Source organism: Corvus moneduloides, chromosome 3, assembly GCF_009650955.1.
Source record: "Corvus moneduloides isolate bCorMon1 chromosome 3, bCorMon1.pri, whole genome shotgun sequence".
In the NCBI taxonomy this organism is placed as follows: Eukaryota; Metazoa; Chordata; class Aves; order Passeriformes; family Corvidae; genus Corvus; species Corvus moneduloides.
In genome coordinates, this window is record NC_045478.1 from 49645275 (window position 1) to 49664967 (window position 19693).

General features: G+C 41.9%; 1 protein-coding gene across 2 annotated transcripts in view; it reads right to left on the reverse strand.

The window, feature by feature from the left end:
• LAMA4 (laminin subunit alpha 4) overlaps positions 1-19693 on the reverse strand; it is a 100753-nt gene that overhangs the window by 53661 nt on the left and 27399 nt on the right. For both annotated transcript variants that reach the window (XM_032101511.1, XM_032101510.1), the window contains exons 3-6: positions 14186-14310; positions 10085-10165; positions 4754-4968; positions 739-834 (exon numbers count right to left, since the gene is read on the reverse strand). In XM_032101511.1, coding sequence (XP_031957402.1) covers positions 739-834; positions 4754-4968; positions 10085-10165; positions 14186-14310 — 517 coding nt within the window. The remainder of the gene's footprint in view (positions 1-738; positions 835-4753; positions 4969-10084; positions 10166-14185; positions 14311-19693) is intronic.

Below are 19693 nucleotides of genomic sequence, written 5' to 3' on the forward strand. Positions count from 1 at the left end.
GCCAGGACAGGCGACCCCAGCTGGCCAAAGGGATATTCCAGACCATGCGACATCATGCTCAGTAAATACACTGGGGGGAAGAAGGAGGAAGGGGAGGACATTTAGAGTGATGGCATTTGTCTTCCTAAGTAAACATTGTGCGTGGTGGGGTGCTGCTCTGCTGGAGATTGCTGAACACCTGCCTGCCCTTGGGAAGCAGTGAATTAATTCAGTTTTGCTCTGTTTGCAAAAGTGTGTGTGGCTTGTGTGCGCACAAGTTTTCTGGCTTTAACCCTTCTGATTCTCTCCCTGTTCCTGCTGGAGTGAGCGAGCAGCTGCGTGGTACATGGTTGGTGGCTGGGGTTAAACCACAACTAGAGAACCATAAATTATATGCAAGATGTCACAGGTAAAGTTGTGAGGGCAGATTTTAGGGCCAGAATATTGTTTTTCAGGCAGTGTGTCTCAAAGTCTATGGAGTGGCTTTGGTGAGACTTCCCTACTGCTCTGCAGCTTGTACTGGAACGTGCAGTCCATGTCACAGAGTTGGAAATATGCCTGTACTCGGACAAGTGTGTGAGAACATGCTTAAGTACTCAGTCAGCAGGACATTGTGTACATTCACACACTTAAGTGCCCTGTGGGACCACAGTCAAACTCCTGAGCCCACTGGAGTACCAAGCTCTTAAGTTAGTATTTGTAAGCTTCTAAATTTAAGAGCAATATTAACTTTTGGTGTTTTCATGATAAAGTTCTTACTGATGGTTGGGCAGTCTGTGTCAGTAGAAACTTCAGGACTGTCTGCGAGGCATTCTCCAGTTTGGCTGTCACACATTCTCCCTCCACAGCTACATGCTGGGGGAAAAGGAAAAGGCATTTGAAAGAAGAATATTAAAAATGTACAACTTCCCCTCCCAAGACTAGTGAAATTATTGTACTTAGGATTGTGCGTGGATATTCAAACCAGTATCAAGAACTTCTTGGACTGATTTTCCCTTCAATACACAGAAAAAGGTGTTTTTTACCCTGGTCAAATTTGAATGAATGAAATATGAAGTGGAAAAAAAAATGAGAATACCTCTGCTGAAATTACTTGTTCAAAGCCTGGTTACAAGTAGAGTCAGGGAGGCCAGAGTTGCCCAGAAGGGCTATTGTGCATCAGTGTCTAGAGAGGGTGACATTTCATTCATTACATACATTCATTCATGTATTAAGAAAAGTGGGACAACTAAGGTTAATTATTAGCTACAAATCTCTCCACAGCTCTGTGGAGTTTATCAGCACTGTGTCAGCCTGTCACTAAAAAGGCTTTGCAGCTATCAGGGATTGATAGTGGATTCCAGTTGCATCGTCAGCCTGAACATATCAAAAAGTAAATATCTCCTACCACTTACAATGAAGAATAAATGACGTTTTACATTTTTTCAAACTTAAGAAAGCAACATTTTTATTGCCAGCACAAGTGGCTTTTTAAAAAGTCCAGTTTTTAATCTAGCATCTCTAAACCTCTTTCAAGGTTTAATTGGCTTTTTAAAAGATATCATTTTAAAGATTAAAATATTCTTGGAACACTTCAATACAATAACAAAAGCTCAAGCAGAACATAAGAACAGCAGCAATCTGAAATTTATTTTGCTCTTGTGATTCATGGTTTCAGCAGAACCTCATATAACAAAATATTTTACTGCCTTTTTATTGCAGCCTGTTCATTGTTATCTATGAATTGTCCTTGTATTTACATTTCCCATTGCACATTTAAGGATTTGTCAAGTGAAAATTTGTAATACAACTTCAAACACAACATCATGCACTAATGTCAGAATAATTTTGTGTAAGTGGACCAGTGTTAGCAGAACTAATCTGTTTATGTACTAATGTAAGACAGAAATTGGTTATGAATTTTCTGATGCAGTTGGTGTTTTGGCCTTATCACAATCTGTGCCTTCCAGTTTTTGGATCTATGATTATTTTTAATTTGTTATTTCTTTTTTTTTTAAGAAGTGAAAGAAAAGTAGCAGTTGAAAATAGAGATTTCTTTTTACCTGTATCGTGGGGACTAGGCTATCCCCAGGTAGCAAGACTAAAGTTAAAAGCTTAAAATTTTGATGAGATCGGTGTCCAAGAAAATAAAAGTGTGTATTCTCATTTAAATGAACACCCGTGAGTTTGTTCCACAAAATCTTACAGCAAATTAATTTCAAAAGCAGTCTGGGCCATTTTTCAACTACTGGTTTAAGAGGTAACACATTTTTAGTAAGGAATTAAGACTTTCAATGTTGCCATGGTTTGCTGGTGGGGAAAGCTTCTAAATTTACCTTTATTTCTGAGGGACATTTGTGGAGAGCTTTGGTGTGTGGCTAAAGGATATGTGGTTAGGAAAAAAAAAAAAAAGCAGCTGAAGACTACCATTCACAGCTACCCAGGTTTTGTCTTCCGTTCAAAAGAAAAAAAGATTATTTTAGATTGATAGAGCTGTTTGTTCATTTAGTTTTCTTGCCTTTTTTTGTTTTATATACCCTTTGAGGCACTCTGTGGAAACCATGTATGCAGACTGTCTTGATTCTTACACTAGTTTTGTTTCTGTATTTTCAGTTTAAAGAAGATATATGTCTTATTTCAGAATCATTTCTAATTGTTCCACAGAGCCAAACAAAGTATAAGCTTTCCCTGTGAGCTACACAAATACTTTGAATATCATGGATGTATTGATGTACTGCAATCGACACAGTACTGTCAAGCACAGCACATTGTGGTGCTCAGCAGAAATGAAGATGAAATGAGAAGTGTGTAATTCTCTGAAACATAATACTGCAAAATCAGGATTTGCTAGAGTGAACTCCAAGATTAAATTCACTTCTGAAAAGAGAAAAGCTGTACCTCTCACAACATATTCAAGTGCCCAAGCACTTTCTATTTTTAGCAAAGATCAAACACTGCAAGGAAATCTGCTAACGAAGAGAATTACCACGCTGATTTGAAATCTGCATAAACAGCCTGTAGAGAGAAGACCTGTGTACCTCCTTAAGGGTGCCAACAAAAAACTGTACTGAGGCGATGAAAGTTTGATTTGAGTTTCGAAACTATATGCTCAGAGATGCCTTCCAAAATTGCTTATTGCGTAACCTGCTCAGACACTTGGAATGCCCTGTAACTCTCAGACTTCTGGCAAAGTTACTCTTAGGTGCTTGAAGCTTTTGGCCATGGCCAGGGCTCGATTGCTGTGGTTTGCAAAGTTCAAGTGCTGGGTGTGTTTCTCCTGCCTCATGGAATTCAGGAGCCACAGACTGGGTCCTATCATTCCTTCCTGGAAAACTGCAGTTAAGTCATCTCAGGTGAAGTGAATTAGGCAATGAAGCTCATAAACAAGGTTTCCCTTTTGCAACCTCAAAATCACAGACATGCTGAATTTCATGCATGTCTTGGCTACCTAAATCCAGGCAGGAGGTGAGTTTTGGGGCACGCCATTCGCCGCAGCTGATGTCTTTTTAGCTGGTTTTGGCTTTGGCTTTTGGGATCACTGTGCATGAGCACCATCTCTTCCTGTTCAGCATAAATAGAATTCAAGCACGTGATTTAGCAATGTGAGTTACACCCTGGAGACGGATACTCAAATTCTAGCTGTCACCAGAACATAAAACCAGAAAGGACCAGTAGTGGCATCATATGTGGCCCCCTACAAATGAAAATAGCAGCACAAAGGGCACTTGATAACAGAACATCCTCACAGCCTCCATTCTGTGAGCCCCAAAACACTTTATAATAAGGTAGTAAAAAGCAAAGTCCAAGTGTACTGAGAGTTGCAAGAAGGATCAAGACATTGCTAAGTCCCTGAGGCCTGTAGCTCTGTACCTGTAGGTCCTGGAGCACTTCTGAGGTCCAAGTTGAGTGTATGCTTTGACTGTCTTACCTTTGAGTCAGGCTGAGGTAGGAATGATCTGTCTCCCTCCTTTGTGTTCTGGTCCTTGAGGGACCCCTGCCAAAGAGGCTGTGAGGGAGCCCCAGGACCTTGCTTGGAGCACCTGCATTTTGCTTTTAGCAGTGGCTGTTCCTAAATGCTTTCAAAGAGGATGTAAACTTGTCTCCCAGAGCCAAAGCAAGGAAGAAAGGTACGAGGTCAAAGCCCTGTTTGGATCAAACTACATGTAAATTAGGAGAATAATTATATTAGAGGAGATAAAGCTTTGTGACCCCTCTGTGCAGGTATGTTTTGCTAAGGCGCTCTGGGTAGCACTTTACCAGACCCTAAAAGTACAGTCATCTCTTGTGTGAAAATACAGTAACCAGCATTACACAGGAATTTTAGGAAATGCAGAATATATTACCAGTGTGGAAACTAGCAGAAAGTGAGTGGATATTGGGTTAGGACATGATCCTGTTCCCATAAAACATACTTTCAAGTCTCTAAGCACCATCAGTTTGAATGGTCACAGTGTGGACAACCACAAAGGTGAAGACTCTGCCCAAAGAACTCTTAGGGACCCTTATTTAAAACAAGATTCAGGAGAACACAACAGTGCTTACATTAAACCTGCCCAGGTACTGGAGATGTTGGACTCTGGGGTCTGAGACTTGCTCATGGGACATGGAAAGAGATATTTCCCTGGTGCCTGGGATGATTCAACTGAACAGTCATCCAAATTATCCCATCACCCGCCTCCCAGAGCCACAGGTGTCTGACAACTGGTTCAGGCATCTCTAATTTCTGTGAGATCATCCACAGACCACGCTGTGCTGCCTGTTGCTCAGCTCTGCTTTACAAAGCTGTAGAGAATACCTGTGCAGTTTTTAGCTAATCTGGCGTCCCCATAGTAGCCCGGAGCACATCGTTCGCACTTGAAGCCGCTGGTGTGGTGCAGGCAGTTGCGGCACTGGCCGGTCACTTCATCACAGTCTTCAAAAATCAGATTTGGGTCTGAGTTGCCATTGCAGTCACATTTTTTACAAGTGCTTCCAATTAGCAAAGGGTTCCCATAGTAACCAGGGGCGCACCTGAAAGGAAGAGCAACACAGGCAATGACGAGCAATGACATTCCAATCTGCAACACCTTTTTTTCTCTGACCTTATTTATGTTACCAGGAATTGATCACTGTCTGCAGCTTCTAATGGACAGAAGGCTAATTGGGAGCTTTACTCCTACTGAGGCTATTTTGTGCTCTAATCTCAATCTGTACCGTTATATATTTTTCCCTTCTTGAACACCCCTGCTATCTCAAGCACACCAGTCTGCATTAATTTATTTTTTGTGCGTGTCTTTAGCAGTGAAATAATTTGCTCCCTATTGTTTTAAAATCTGTGACAGAATTACTTTGGCAGCAAGGCAGCTCTACAGTGTTTATTTTGGTCTCTTTCAGCTCTGTATCTCACCAACTATATTGTGTTATATAGGAAACTGGGGTAAGAGACTGCATTTCAGGATCCTGAAACTCAGAGGAAGTCCAGGCCTTATTTCTATTATAAATGTACATAAAAAGTACTGACCAGGAAAGGTTTATAGAAATACTTCTGTGGTGAGGTATTGGGGTGGTTTCTGGTTTTTGCGAATAGAATAGGGCCTGAACCAGACTCTGTTTTTCAGATCTGTTTGATGTTAGCCTGTTGGATGAGGGTAAAAGGCTGAGAGTGGTCACCTGGAAGGGAGGATTCCTCTCTTGGTTTGCATCAGGAGAGAGGGAGGTGGGTACCAAGCACCACAACGAAGGCCTGAAATGGGTCCAAATTTCTTATCGTGTCTTGTCATTTCTGGGAAGCATTTCAGCTGAGAACTTTCTACATCTTACATTGAGAGAGATGTTGATACTATAGTGGTTTTTCAGAGTACAGACACACTGGTGATGTGTAACATTCCTGGCTGATCAGTGGCCCTAAGCTAAGAGGTAGTAATAGATTTGGTTATTTGGAAAGAAAGTGTCGCAGTTAAAGATGTTTCTGCTGATATCAGGGAATGTGCTTAATCCTACAAGCAAGGGGAGCTTTTGCAAAACAACCATTAAGACAAGGAGATTTGGTACTGGGGTGGGCATGGAGCGCTAATGAGGGTGAATCCTTGAGCGAGGGATTTTCTGGAGGAGTTGGCATCTGGAGCAGCAAGGAGCAGTGTCTGATGGACTGGAGGGATCACCTGGTAGGACAGGGGCAACCCACACTGTTCACGGCGTCACTGTGTGGTGGCAGGAGGGCCCATGAAGCAGAAGCCTGGAGCACAGAGATCAGGGGACTCATACCCCAAAACTGGAAATGAAGAATTCCTGCCAGCAGGGGAATAACTAGCTGGTGTAACAATTGCTGGCTGAAGGAATTGGAGGATTGAATAGTTGCTGCGATGATTTAGGTAAGGAGTATTTATTATAGTTCATTCTGGTTTATCACCATGTTGTCCTTGTCTCCCATCCAAAGTCCTGTTTAAGATGCTGTTTTTTACGTCTGTTGTTGGTAAGCAGGGAGGGTGAGCGTTCAGGCAGTTCAGATTAATTTTTCCAGATTCTATCTGGATACATAAACCATGGTCTGTTGTCTTCTACAATCTGAACACAGACAAATCCAGGTTCTGCCATGTCTGAGCCATGAAAATGTAGGGGATCTGATAAAAGCTTTGAGTTTTGATCTGTTCCTACATTTTCTGTTTTATATATTTTTTTCATACAGAGAGTAATTTCCTCAACAGTGCTTTGTTCATGTTCCAGTCCTGAATCCTCACAGTAGAAACACATAAAATTTTAAGCATCTTAATATAAACCACTTGGCTGCCTCAAATACTGCTTTTGTCAATGACAAACACTCTTTTTGTCTCTTTGCAGCACTGCCAGAGTCTTTGGTGCAGATTTTATCATTTGAGTGACCCAGATGTAAAGAATTAAAGTGTGACCGGGAGTTCTGTGCACCCCTTGAAGATCTGTGAATGCAACACTGAATGCATTTATGTCATTTATGATTATGATTTGGTGGAATCATTCCCCATTCCCATGGGAGTTAGAGCAGGCAGTGATGGGTAAAGCTACTTTTCAGTCATGCCAGAAGTCTTGCTGTGGTTTTCTAAGATTTCAGTTTATTGTTTTTCTGTAGTGAAGTATTTTCTAAATGATCATCTAATGTGGCCACCAAGTTCACAGAGGCCACTGAGTAGGGCTGGGGTCAGACCAGCCTTTTGCTCACTGTTGCCCACATCTACCAACAACAGTGTGCTACCCCCACCAGGCCTGCAATGTCTGTCCTGTCTCATCAGGACAAGGCCACTTCTTTCCCTTCTTTTCTGAAATATACTGTTCAGTTCACTTGCCAGGAATGTAGAGGACATTTCCTCGCACCCCCACAGGTATTTTGTAAGTGCTGCTTTTTATGGCCATCTGAGGCATGAGAACAGGTTGCCCAGAGAAGCCGTGGATGCCTCATCCCTGAAAGTGTTCAAGGCCAGGCTGGGTGGAGCTCTGAGCAACCTGGTCTAGTGGAAGGTGTCCCTGCCATGGCAGGGGCTTGGAACCAGATAATCTTTAAGGTCCCTCCCAACCCAAACTATTCAATGACTCCATGACTCACTTTTATTAGCCATAACTTCTCATCTGGAGCAGCTGTTTAAAGCAAAAAGAAACTTTTGGAGCTGAAAATAAATGTGTTACCTTCACTTTCCCCTTCCCTTTGCCTCTCAGTGTATCTCATAGTGCTGAGGCACTTAACTTGTTTTGAATACTGGATAGAATGTGAGAAGAGCAGAGGCCACTGGCTGGAAATATACTGCTCCATCTCTGCACTTTATGGCCTGAAAAAGTTAAGAGGTCTGCAGTAAATGTCTTTTCCTATATTGTATCAATAAATGACCCTTTTTGGCTAAAAAGGAATATTTCCTCTCCCATAATAAAACTGCAAAGTTATCTTTATTTCATTTTGCAGCCCTAGTGGCTTCCTGTAACTATCAGTGAGTAAGAAATTCCTCTTAACTTCCTCTTCTCTGGCAATGCCAAAAGAACTTTTTCCATCTATTTGCTTTGGACACTAAAGTGTCATTTGTTCGGTTATCTTTTTTAACAGTTATGCATTAACAAAACCTGGATTTCATCAGTTACCACCCTGATGCTTTACTCCTGAAGTCCAGGAGAAAAACGATTAATTCCTATATTTCACTTTGGGAAGCTGGTTTTCTCAGTTCCTTGCAAGGGCCTCTGTGATTTCACGCCACCTTTTGCTGGCAAACACGAAGTGGATCGGTTTGTGCCAAGCCTCCAGAGCAGCGCAAGAAAGCCTCCTACACAAATGCCAGGGGAAATGGAGCAGATTGCCTCCTGGTGAGCTGCTCTGGAGATCCTACATGCTGCCTGAGGAGCAGTGTCCTGCAGCACACTGCACTGCAGTGCCTGTCACCGAGTGCTGTGGAGTGCTGGAAGGGAGAGCAGGGAGCAGGATGCAGCCTTCCTCTTCCTGTCCCTGGGGACACGAGTTGTTCTTTGGGCTTCGGGAAGGGCCTGGGGCAATGACCCTTCTCTCTCAGGATCCCGTGCCAGCAAGCTGATGGCACAACAGCTGCAGTGGGAGAAGGGAGTGGTGATAGTGCCCAATAGCACAGTGAGCCAAGTAGAGACTCGCTCTTTGGCAAGTGGGCAGGGACAAGCAATTCATCATCCAGCTTTGAAACACTTTTTGACTTTTCTGATACAAATGGGAGTAGGACCAGGAGCCTACCAGAAGGCAAGTCCTGTTTGTCACTGCTTGCAGCTTACCCCAGCAATTAGCCGAAGTTTTACTGTGGTGATGAGGACAGGCTGATTTCTTTCTGTAGCTTTTTCTGCACAGCTTTGCCTTCCTTGAGACAGATGCACTGTGTCAGGCTGGGTAGTGGCCATTAGAAAACAAAGCCGATGCTATCTTCTGCTGTTTCTATACTGCTGCTACCCATTTCTTGGGATTTGTGTTGCTTGTAGTCTGGGTTGACATTTTAATAACCATTAAGAAACCTCAACGACCTTTTAATTGTCTGCATTATCCTTTGTGTATAAACCTGACATTTTGAAAGAACAAAAGAATACAGTCGTGGGCCTGTAAACAAGGGTGGGTTTTTATTTTTGTGCCATCTGCTTTCACTGTTGCTGTCATCATTTTAGTGATGTGGAGGTAATTGATGTTTTTGCATCATCTGTAAGGGGAAAAGCCTTTACTCATTGTTCATCTTACCTTTTCATATTGATTTCTCTTTGCATCTTAAGCATCCTTTTTTTCCCTTCTCTGACTGTTACATTAAGTATCATTTGAATTCAAGGCTTGCCCATTAATGACAGTTGACTTAAGACTTAAACACTTCAGGGGCTTTAAGGGAAAACAAAAGGAGATGTTCAGGAAGCCGTCGTCTGAGCCATCCCATATCCCTCAGTCTTTGTGTGAGAGGTTTTTAATTTATTGGCTGTTCAAGAACAATTTCTGAATTATAATCAGGTCCCTGACATTCATTGAAACATAATCCATATGTGTTCATAACAAGTAAGACAGCATCTTACAGCACATGAAGTTATATTTCTGCTGTATAGTTCCATTTATTTGTATCCTTTGTTATTCAGAGAATATTTACTGGAAATTCTTTATGGACATAAGGGAAAGTTGAAAAGCAACACTGGCCTATGGTTGTTTGCCTGACTTTATTGAATTATGCCTGTGAAGTGTATTTAAAATGTAACTAAAAAAAAGCTGCATCCGCTTTAAGAATTTGACTTGATAGTGGATTTTCTCCTTTGCTTTTGTAAAAGTTATTTGGTAGAAACCTGCTACATATTTTAGAGGGGTGAATTGCAAGAGGCATTGACATGGTGGATATTTTTCACTTCAGCTGTTGTTTCTGATTTGCATTTTATAGTATTAAATTGCATTCCTTTTAGGAAGATTGCCACATGAAGGTAGACAAAGTGCAAGAACTAGATCAAAATACATCATATGTAAATGTCTGTCATATGCTGACGTGCACAGCAAATTTTAGTGCTTTTCAGTAGGAACTGAATGAGATCATTCAACAGACATGATTCTACCTGATGAAAACAATGCATAAGATTTCTGCCCAATATGGGAAGATTCTCTGAAAAAATTCTGGACTTCTGTATTGCTGACCAACAAGTCATCCTATGAGTTTCTTACCTTTCACAGTTGGGTCCTGCATAGTTTTCCTTGCAGACACAATGCACACTTCCACTTTTTCTGTAACAGGAGACTGCAAAGCTGGAATTTTATTAGGATGAATAGTTAGAATACCGGGCAATGACAAACACTTGGGAATGTTTCTTTGTTACAGTATGGACATTTGTTGTCAATGTGAACTCTGGCTCTTGGTTATTCATAGCTGAATAGGTGTTAAGCTATTTGTGTAATTTACATTATACCCCTCCTTTAGTCTTTAGTTTAGGAAGCACTAATTAGTGTATAGCACTATGGAGCCATATAAATACAGATGTATATGTATGAAAGTTCTTGTCTTGCAGTGCAGATCAGACACATCTGCAGGTTTTGATACACACACTTTAGCTAAGGAGCTTAAGATAAATATGTGTGTCACGTGAACCTAATTCCTTCCTGTCTATTGTCCCAAGGGGTAAAATATTGTTTGTGAAGGACACTGCAATGAGCACTTCAGGAACTGAGATTCTGGAATGGATGCAGCAGTTTCCTATGCAAGTCCTATAGTTTTCCTCAATTCCAATCTTGAAGTTCTTAGTTGTGAAAACTGACCTCAGTAATGCTGTCCTCATTCACAGTAACTGAGGCAGCTCTACCATCTTTTCCAAGTAAGCTGGAAAGAGTCTGTGGCCTCTTCTGAGACCAACATGCCAAGTATGCTGACTGCAGTAATGGCTTGGGCTGTAATTTCTACTGCCATGATTCTAAATCATGGATTCCTTTGTTTTCTTATGTTTTCAGGATTTAACAAATGTTTTACTAAATATGAGACCCAAGGAACAGCAGTGGCCAGATGTGGAAATTGCAAATTTTATATGCATTTCAAACACAGTGATGGACATGGCTTAAATATATTGGCAGGAAGAAAGAGATATGGTCTAAGATGTTTCTAGTTAGTTTGCAACATGTGTGAATAAATTTCTGCCAGCACTAGAATGCAACCAGAGTAGAGAGTGGCAGCAGTTTCCAGCTGCAGGCCCTTGGTTGCTAAAACACAGCTCCTGAGTTGTACGGTGCTGGACAGCTGTGGCTGGGTTGCATCCATTTCACACAGGCCAAAAGACTCAGAGCAATGGGAAAGTGCAGGATCCATGCTTGTTCCAGGAACAAACAACATTGAAAGGTGACGAGAATTCCCGCATAATTTCAGTTCCTGCCAGCATTTCTCAATTGGTTGGACAACCAGAGACAAAAAAAGCTGTCTGGATATTTGCTGTTTCAAAACATTTCATATAACCAGAGAGAACATAAAATGAGATTCTTCTCACAGAATTTACAAATTAACTTCTGTGTGACTTTTACAAGAACATGTTGAGAAAGTCATAATAGTTTGGCAGGCTTCCTCTTCTTTCACAAAGTGTAATTCCTTCACGTAGTTGCAAAAACCGCATTGTGGATTTAAGTTATAAAGTAAGACTAAAATCTTCCTCATGTTTTATACTTTTTGTGAACTTCTAGGGGGAAAAAAAGGCTTTATAATTCCCTTGGGTTTGAAAAGAAACAACATCTGCTGGACTGTGAAACAACCTCCATCCTCCTTTTTTTTTTATTCCAAAGAGATGACATTATACTTTATGTGTAATGTCCAAAAGTTACTCCACAAGTTCCCAGGATAGAAGATAGGGAGATAGTCTGCTAAGAAAATCCAGAGACACTGCTGAATTCCTGGAAAAAATATCTATCTGATGAGTCTGTCTGTTCACAGATTTGGTATTCTATTTCCGAAGTAAGACAGAGTACAAAACAACATCCTTTGGACGTTCTTTTTTAAAGCCATTTAATGCTTCTCTGCTTCTGGTAGAGTTATTATTTTGCCTTACTCTTTATATGTAGTAGGATTAATGCAGGAAAATTGAAAAAAACCCCCAACTAATAAAGAGCATTTTTTCTTTGAATTTAGTTAAGCTTTAGTAAAGCTTAATGTTGCTCAATTATTTTTTGCCTGTTCCAGCCCCAGCTGAAGACTGTTTCTGTGGTCAGGTCTCTCTCATGCAAGAAGCTGAACAGGCAATTTCTGCATGTTATTTAAATAGTGGTATGAGGCAAATCGGGATGGAATGTTCCTTTAATTATTACCTTCAGGACTTTTCTGATGGAAAACCAAAGAAGTGAAGTGGATTTTTACTGAGATATTTTCAAAGGGGGGACAACGTCATAGAACATAGAATATCCTGAGATGGAAGGGTCCCCTGAGGCTCATCAAGTCCAAGCCATGTATTGCTGCTAATGTTGAGGCGTTTGCATTCAGGCTCCTTGCAACTTTTTTTCTCCCTTCCCAATCCTATGCTGCTGAGTTTTGGGTTTGGGATTTCCTTCTCTCTAGTGGTCTGGAATAGCAGAGACATAATGTCCCTAGGTAAGGAGTGTGTTGAAACAGGGCCTCTGCTTCCATCTCCCATAGCACTGGCAGAGGCTGTAGCCCAAGTCCCTGCAGGTCCCACTGCACTGAGCCGTGCTCAGTGGCCTGGTGGACCAGCCAGCTCCCAGCTCTCAGGGAGCACTGCTGCAGAGCTTGTTGGGCTGCAGGATGAGGCACGGTCTGGGTGAATGCAGACCCAGTCACACTGTGTCAAATCGAGCTGTAGGGAGCACAGACCAGACCTTGCCTGACCGACCTTGCTTGGCAGAGCTTGAGGCTCATGCACTAGTGCCTCAGGCATGTGCAGCCCAGGCTGTGGCTCAGAGAACAGCTTCTTACACCAAAGTGGCTGCTTTGTGCCCAACAGGTTAAAAAACCAGTTTGCTAAGGAAAAAAACACCTCCTGATTGTTGTATTTCTACTTTTTCAGGCATCACAGCTGCTACTGAAACTGGAAGAAATAGTCTGCTTCCTCTGAGAGCTTGCTCACTCCTAAGCCTTTCTACATGTGAGCAAAACCAGGTTCTTCCGCTGTTTCTGAAGGATTTTCTCTGTAATCCAGGCAAAGCTGAAGCTTTTCAACAATAGCTGTTCTTCACCCCATGGCCCTTCTCACATGTCTGCAGCTCACTGCAAAAGCCAAGAAGGAATATGTGGGAATTTGTCCAGGGTGATTTTGTTCCTTTGCCAGTTTGAGCCCTGAGCAGATGAGCAAAACACAGCTCATTCCACCTTAAGGTTGTGTGAGTAATCCTATAGCAACAGCAAACAAATACAGTAGGGACAAAATTCCCTTTGCTGTGAAGTCCTGCTGAAAGCAGAATGGGAAACAACACGAGAGGAATATCTAGCTCCCTGAAAAACAGCTTCAGCCTGTTGGCAACTACTTACTATCGTCTGCCTGTGGTGGGATTTGCATAGATACCTCTCTCCCAGAGCATGAATCTGAGCGAGAGGGAGTTGATAATTTCTTTCAGCTGCATTACTGACATGCCACTAATTGTTTCTAATGGCTGGTTGTGGCTTGTATTTTTGTGTTTTCTTTGTTTTTTCTTGTTTTTTCTTTTTTTTCTGAAGGCACGAGGCACACAACATTTGGAGTTCCCTGACTTGATCTGGGTTTTCTGTCAGGCTTCAGACTTTCTTACCCAAAAATACCTGGGCATCAGCTGAAAGGGCACTGTACCTGTCACAGGGTCCTCCAACAATTTCCTTTGAACTGTTACTGTGCTAACCAGATCCAGCTGCTGTACACTCAGGGGACTGCAAAGCCATGCTTTTTTTGTATTTGGGTTTACCCTTCAGGTGACATGGATTGAACTTTCTGTCTGTCTTTTTTTCCTCTCTGTCTCAGCCATGTAAATCTCTCATGCCACCTTTCTTGAGAATTGTACTGTAACGGATTTTTAAAAGCAACCAGATAACTGAATAATCTCTTCTACATAAAAGGATGAACTTGAACTAGCTCATTCTCCTCCCTCTTGGTAAGAATTGGTATGAGCATTTAAAGATATTTTACACATTCTAAATGTGAAATGCTGTTTCCTGTGATTATAAACATGAGCAGCTGGTAGTCTTCTTATTTTCCCCTGTGTTTTTTGAGGGCAACAGCCTTTGTCTCCTGCATTCAGGAAGGGATGCTGACCCCACCTTGGAGAGGGCCAAAGCCAACCCAAATCAAAGGGAAGCAAAGACTCTTTACATACTTGGCAAGTGCTGGCAGGGGACAGGGGCAGGGCTGGCAGAAGGTGGGCACTCCTCTGACAACGTCACCAATGAAGCCATCCAGACACTGCTCGCAGTGCTGTCCTGTTGTGTTTCTCTGGCAGTCCTGCAGTGGAAAGAGACAGAATGGTGAAAGTTAAATGGAGGTGCTGCCTGATTCAGAAAGACATCACTTAGCTGAAGACCTGGCCAAGAAGAAGAATGGCCAAGATCACCCTTGACCTTTGTCTTGGGGTGTCTTGATGTATTCCCTATGCCCAGAAATTAGTTTTATGCCTTTCTATGCTTTTAAACTGAGCCCGAGCAGAGAGAGAGAAAACTGAGCAAGCTTCTCAAAGCAGTGCTTTTCAAGGACAGAGACAGAGATAACACACTCTCATTCCCTGCATTTTCTTTTCCTTCTGCTGCTGCTGGGCTGTGGGGAGAGGAGCAGAGAGGCACTCTGCTTGCTTGTTCAGCAGTTTTTCATTTTTTTTTTTCCTACAGAGAATTGAACTTCATTTTTCCTGGACTTTCAGATTTTTTTCCCTTTTTCTGCTGGACTGCTTCAATATCAGGACACGTTGGGAGGACTTTCCACCGAGCACAAAGGGCCTGGCTCTGGGCCAAGTCCCAGCTCTGAGGAGGAGGGAGACCAAAGGGAGGACTCTGAAATTTTCCCAGGTTTTTCTCCACAGCGAGAGATTTTATTATTTAGCATTATTTTCCTTTTCCTGTGTGTTTGTTAAATAAATAGTTTTACCTCTTTCACTTTCCTTCGAGGAAAAAGTTTTTTTTTCCCAAACCTGGTAGGGGGGAGGGGTGGTTTGTAATCTGCCTTCTCTCAGAGGATATATTTCTAATTTTGGCTAAACCGGCACAACCTTTCAAGGTATTGACAGATTCAGGCAAACAAGCTGACACAGCTTTGAATAAAAATACTATAAATTATTACAATGACCAGCAGGAAGTGTTGACAAGGTGCAGCACAGGACAAAACAGACATATGTAGCTGGCAGGTGCTGGAGCAGAAGTGTCAGAGCTCCTCAGGTGTAGCTGCCAGCCCTGTTTTGAACTGCATGTGCCAGAAGGGAAAAATCCCTTTTAATGACTCCAAAACAAAAAAGAAGAGGTATCTGCTGGTAAATACTGCCAACAGACTTGAGCCCAGATACAGGTTTCAGCAAGACTGCTTCTGGGACTTGGTGACTGGAAGGGAGCATTGGGAGCTGTCTCACCAAGGTACTTTAAAAGAGTAGGAAGGATGCAAAAATGTTTCCACTCTTGCAACTGTGAAGTTTTGCAGTGTCCCTGAACCAGAACTCTCCAGTTACAGAACTTTGTATGGATACAGTGCAGACACAAACAGCTGTGCCAGACTTGAGGCAGCAAGGAAGCAGATCCATGGCAGACATATGTGGAGAAGTACTCTATCTGTGCATGTTTGCTGTAGGTTTGGGTTAGCTTCCTTGATTCTTTCCTTTTCTGAGCTAACAGCATGGACCATGGAAACTGCAGACTGACAGATGTGATTTCCATGCCTGGGAAGATGACAGTGTCTGTAAGAAATAAGGATCTCTGAGTACATGAATAAGCATCTGATTCAGGAACTCCTGCTTCACTGCTGCATAATGGTGCAAATAGGAAGGGTATGAAGCGGAACCAGAGGATATTACCTATCTGGCCTTCCACGAAAAACCAACTAAGTTGAAAGGAAACTTGAAAAAGTTTTCTTTTGCAAACTGAAAACTGATAAAGGGTAGGAAGTTAAGGGTAGGATATAACAGTAACTTTTCGGAGTGGGAAGAGTCACTATTCGGAACACCTAAGCCTTGGTGCTGATATGAGTTTTGTTCAGTATTCACCAGTGTCTTACAGAAACAGAAAATGTAGGGCTGCTCAGCTTAGACAGAAAGGCAGGAGGTGTGTTTGGGTTATGAATAATTCGAAAGTTTGTGACTAAGCTGAATGCAATACAATAGTTCACCCAAATTCTGTAATATAAGAACTGAGGGGCACTGACTTGAAGAGGTACTTCCCTACACTGAGCATAGTCTTCTGCTACTTGTTGCCAGGAGGCAAGTGTACTTGCAGGGTTAGAAAGGGGTTCCTTAGACGAATTAATGAGCAACAGATTTATAAATGGATATTCCAGGGACACAGGAGGTATGTACCCTGTGACATACTCTAATAGAGCAGTTGTGGGTGATGGTGGAGTATGAAGCAGAGACTTCAGAAATGGGCCAGTCTGGGTGCCCTTGTAGCCTGGACCTCCCATTGCCTCTGCTGGAGATCATACATGGGCTGCAGAGATGTTCAGTCAGGCCCTGCGTGGGACCTCTTCTGCTACCTGCCCCAGGAGCTAGGAACCGACAGGAGAGCTGTGTGTAGGATTTCAGGAGTGCTCAAAACGGGAGGGAGCTCCCTAGCCTGGGGCGAGGGTGCCTTGGTGTCTCTGTGGCTGGAAATTCCTCAGCAGTGCTGGAGTGGGGATGGGTGAGCTCAGCTAATCAATTTTCCACCTGTGGCAGCCCCTGCAGATTTGAAACTCGCTCTCTTCTCCAGTCATGGTGCGTTCTTTGAAGAAAAGAGTATGAGAGGAATGAGATTAGGGAAGACATAATGAAAATAAATAGTCAAGCTTCACTTGCACAAGCATTCCTAAATTAGTTTTGTATCCAAGTGTTGTGACTTCTATTTAGCAGCAGAATTTTGTCCTGGCAACATTGATGTTTTTGGTTTTGCTCGTAAAAACATATCTGATTTTTTTAAATCAATATTTCTTCTTTGAATTCCTTAAAGGCTCCCCCATTAGGACTCATTATTTTAGCTCAGATCCTTTTTGATTCTAGAAAACTTTGCTTGTCTTGCTGCATGCTTTATAGTCAGAGAGAACCCGTTGCACAGAAATTATTTCTTTGTACAAGGCTGTCATTTGGCCAGAGAACTCTACAGCAAGTAGAACAAGATGAGAAAAAGGAAAAAACCCCAATTTTTATTTCATAGGTCTTTAAATAGATTAGCCATCAATAGTTTTAGAGCTAAAGGTGTTTTTTCTTAGTCATATTTGCTGTAAGGGATAAAATACTTAGTATATGGAAAACCGGAGGGTTATTTTAACTAAGAGCCTCTAAAATGAGAGAAAACCGGAGGGTTATTTTAACTAAGAGCCTCTAAAATGAGAGAAAACAAGAGGAGGAGAAGGAGGAGGGGGAAAGAAGTGCACTGATCACAGCGCATGTGGTGAGAGCCAGAAGGCTAATGGAAGGCTAATACAGTTTAAAAAATATTTTACATTTGTCATTATCCACTGAAAAAGTGATGTTAATGTACCACCAGTGAGACATGAGACCGTGGGCACTGAGTGCTCAGACACTGAGCCACCCTGTGTCTGAAGCACTGGCAGAGGTCTTGGATGGGCTCTGTTTGATTGTAGCCTGCACTGTGTTTGATCAGTTCACTTCACCTTGTTTGTCCTCAGCTCTCCAAACAACACATGGGTATTAAGAGAGTCAATCTGCTGCTGGTTTCCAAAGCTCAAATACTATTGCAATGAACAGAGCCGGACAGCAAATGTTGCTTCTCAAATCTACAGTTTTTCATCTTCTAAACTGAACAGAAGTGAAAAAGGGCTCTTTTACCCAGCTACCCCATTAACTGAGAGCACTTTGTAGTTTTTCTCTGGTTAGTGATTATATAAAAGTAACTTTATCTTATTTAGCAAGACAGAACTTCTGTGGGTATTTAGAACCATATTTTTACAGTGATAGAAAAAGTGTCCTTATATTTAATGTTCCATTATTTTGCACCTCCAAGTAAACTGCTGAGTGCATTAAGCCCAAGAGACATATCTGAAGGCAGGGAAAACATCCTCCCTGCAGCTCATGGGTGATTCCCAGCACTGGGTGACACTGGCGTGGTAGTTTGAGAAAAGTGTTTTGCTTCTCAGTGGATAATTTTCAGTGGATCATCAATAGCAGCCTGGCTTCTAAAAGCTTCTGTATGGATCTACAGCGTGTAATCATTCATCCAGCAGCGGCTCGTCTGATGACCGAGTGGCTGGATTGTATTTGCCGGTGTAAGAAAATGTCTTAGCTGGTCTTACTACTCTGGTCTCACTGAGGCCAACAATCTGTGTGAGCATTTCTACCTGGCTCTTACTGTAACTATCTGTGCACACATGAAAAGAACATGAAATGGTGCTGTGGAGGAGTGTGGGGTGTTACTTGGAAATGATTGTCAGCACTGAGCTCCTAGACATATTTGATGGGAAAGTAAAGCTGGAACCACTGTTCTGAGAACACAGTGATGCAGTTCTTTTCAACAGATACACTTGTGCACAAATAATAGTGAAAAGCTTGTTTATTCTCTTCAGGCAATAATACTAGTACAAGTTTCCCACCACAAGACAAACATGCTTGTGTAAATTAAAATAACTGAAAAACTGAGGTGGGAATCTACCCCACCTTCATTTAAGAACCTGAACTCGCAAGAGAAGAGCTCATTCAAATGGTCTTCAAAGGCACCAGCTTCATTAAATCTGCCATTTTTGCAGTTTTAGGGAAGTTATTTCATCTGAGGGATAACAAAGTGCAATTTAGGTGGTCCGGACCTTCTCCATAGGAAACAGGTAGCAGACTGGTTTTCTGTGTACCCTCTAAACATAAAGAAAGACAGGACCTGCCACAGATTGGTGCAGAGCACGAGTTAGACCAGTGTCTCCATACCATCCACTCCAGGGGCAATCAAAAGTTAATACTTAGCCCTGCCTCTCCTGAAGTCAGTATATCAACAAATCCGCCCTAAAACCACAAATAAAACCTCCCAAAAGAACAGGGTCTTAAATATTGCCTGTGAAATCTGGAAGTGTCCTCAAACCTTGATGATCTTACTACTTTGGAGATGAAAACAGTCATTGTTACAATATATCAGGAATTGTCGGTTTGTTTACCTTTTTTCTCCCTTATTACTTGTCCTTCTGAGAGACAGTCTTTTAACAATTGTTAATGCAGAAGATTGCACAAGGAAAAATAAAAAGATGCAGGTGGTTTACATTGCTGTGCAGTCTGTATTTGGAGGTAGATTTAGACATCCCCTCACATATGCTCTCATATCTGAGGTTACAGAGCTGCATAGCATTGCGCATGCCAGCACACCAGAATATGTTGCTATACCAAAATAATAATAAAAAAAAGAGTGCAGCATAATGACTTGAAAGCCAAGAGTTGTACATGTTTTATCTTTTCCATCTATGAGGTTTAGGATTTCAAGCTTTGTCTCTCCAGCCATTGTGAGATGCAGTGTTAGTTTTTAGAATTTCATATGGAAGGAGGAGATGAAGCACTTAAAGTAAGTACAAAGTATTGTGCAATTTTTACTGAAGTAAAAACACTGGTCTAAGTAAAAAAAAAAAAAGAGGATAGGTACAAAACTAATTTCCTGGTGTGGTTTGGGTCAAAATACCCCCTCTATCTATGTCAAAGTTTTGATTTGTGGACCTTGTCCTGTAT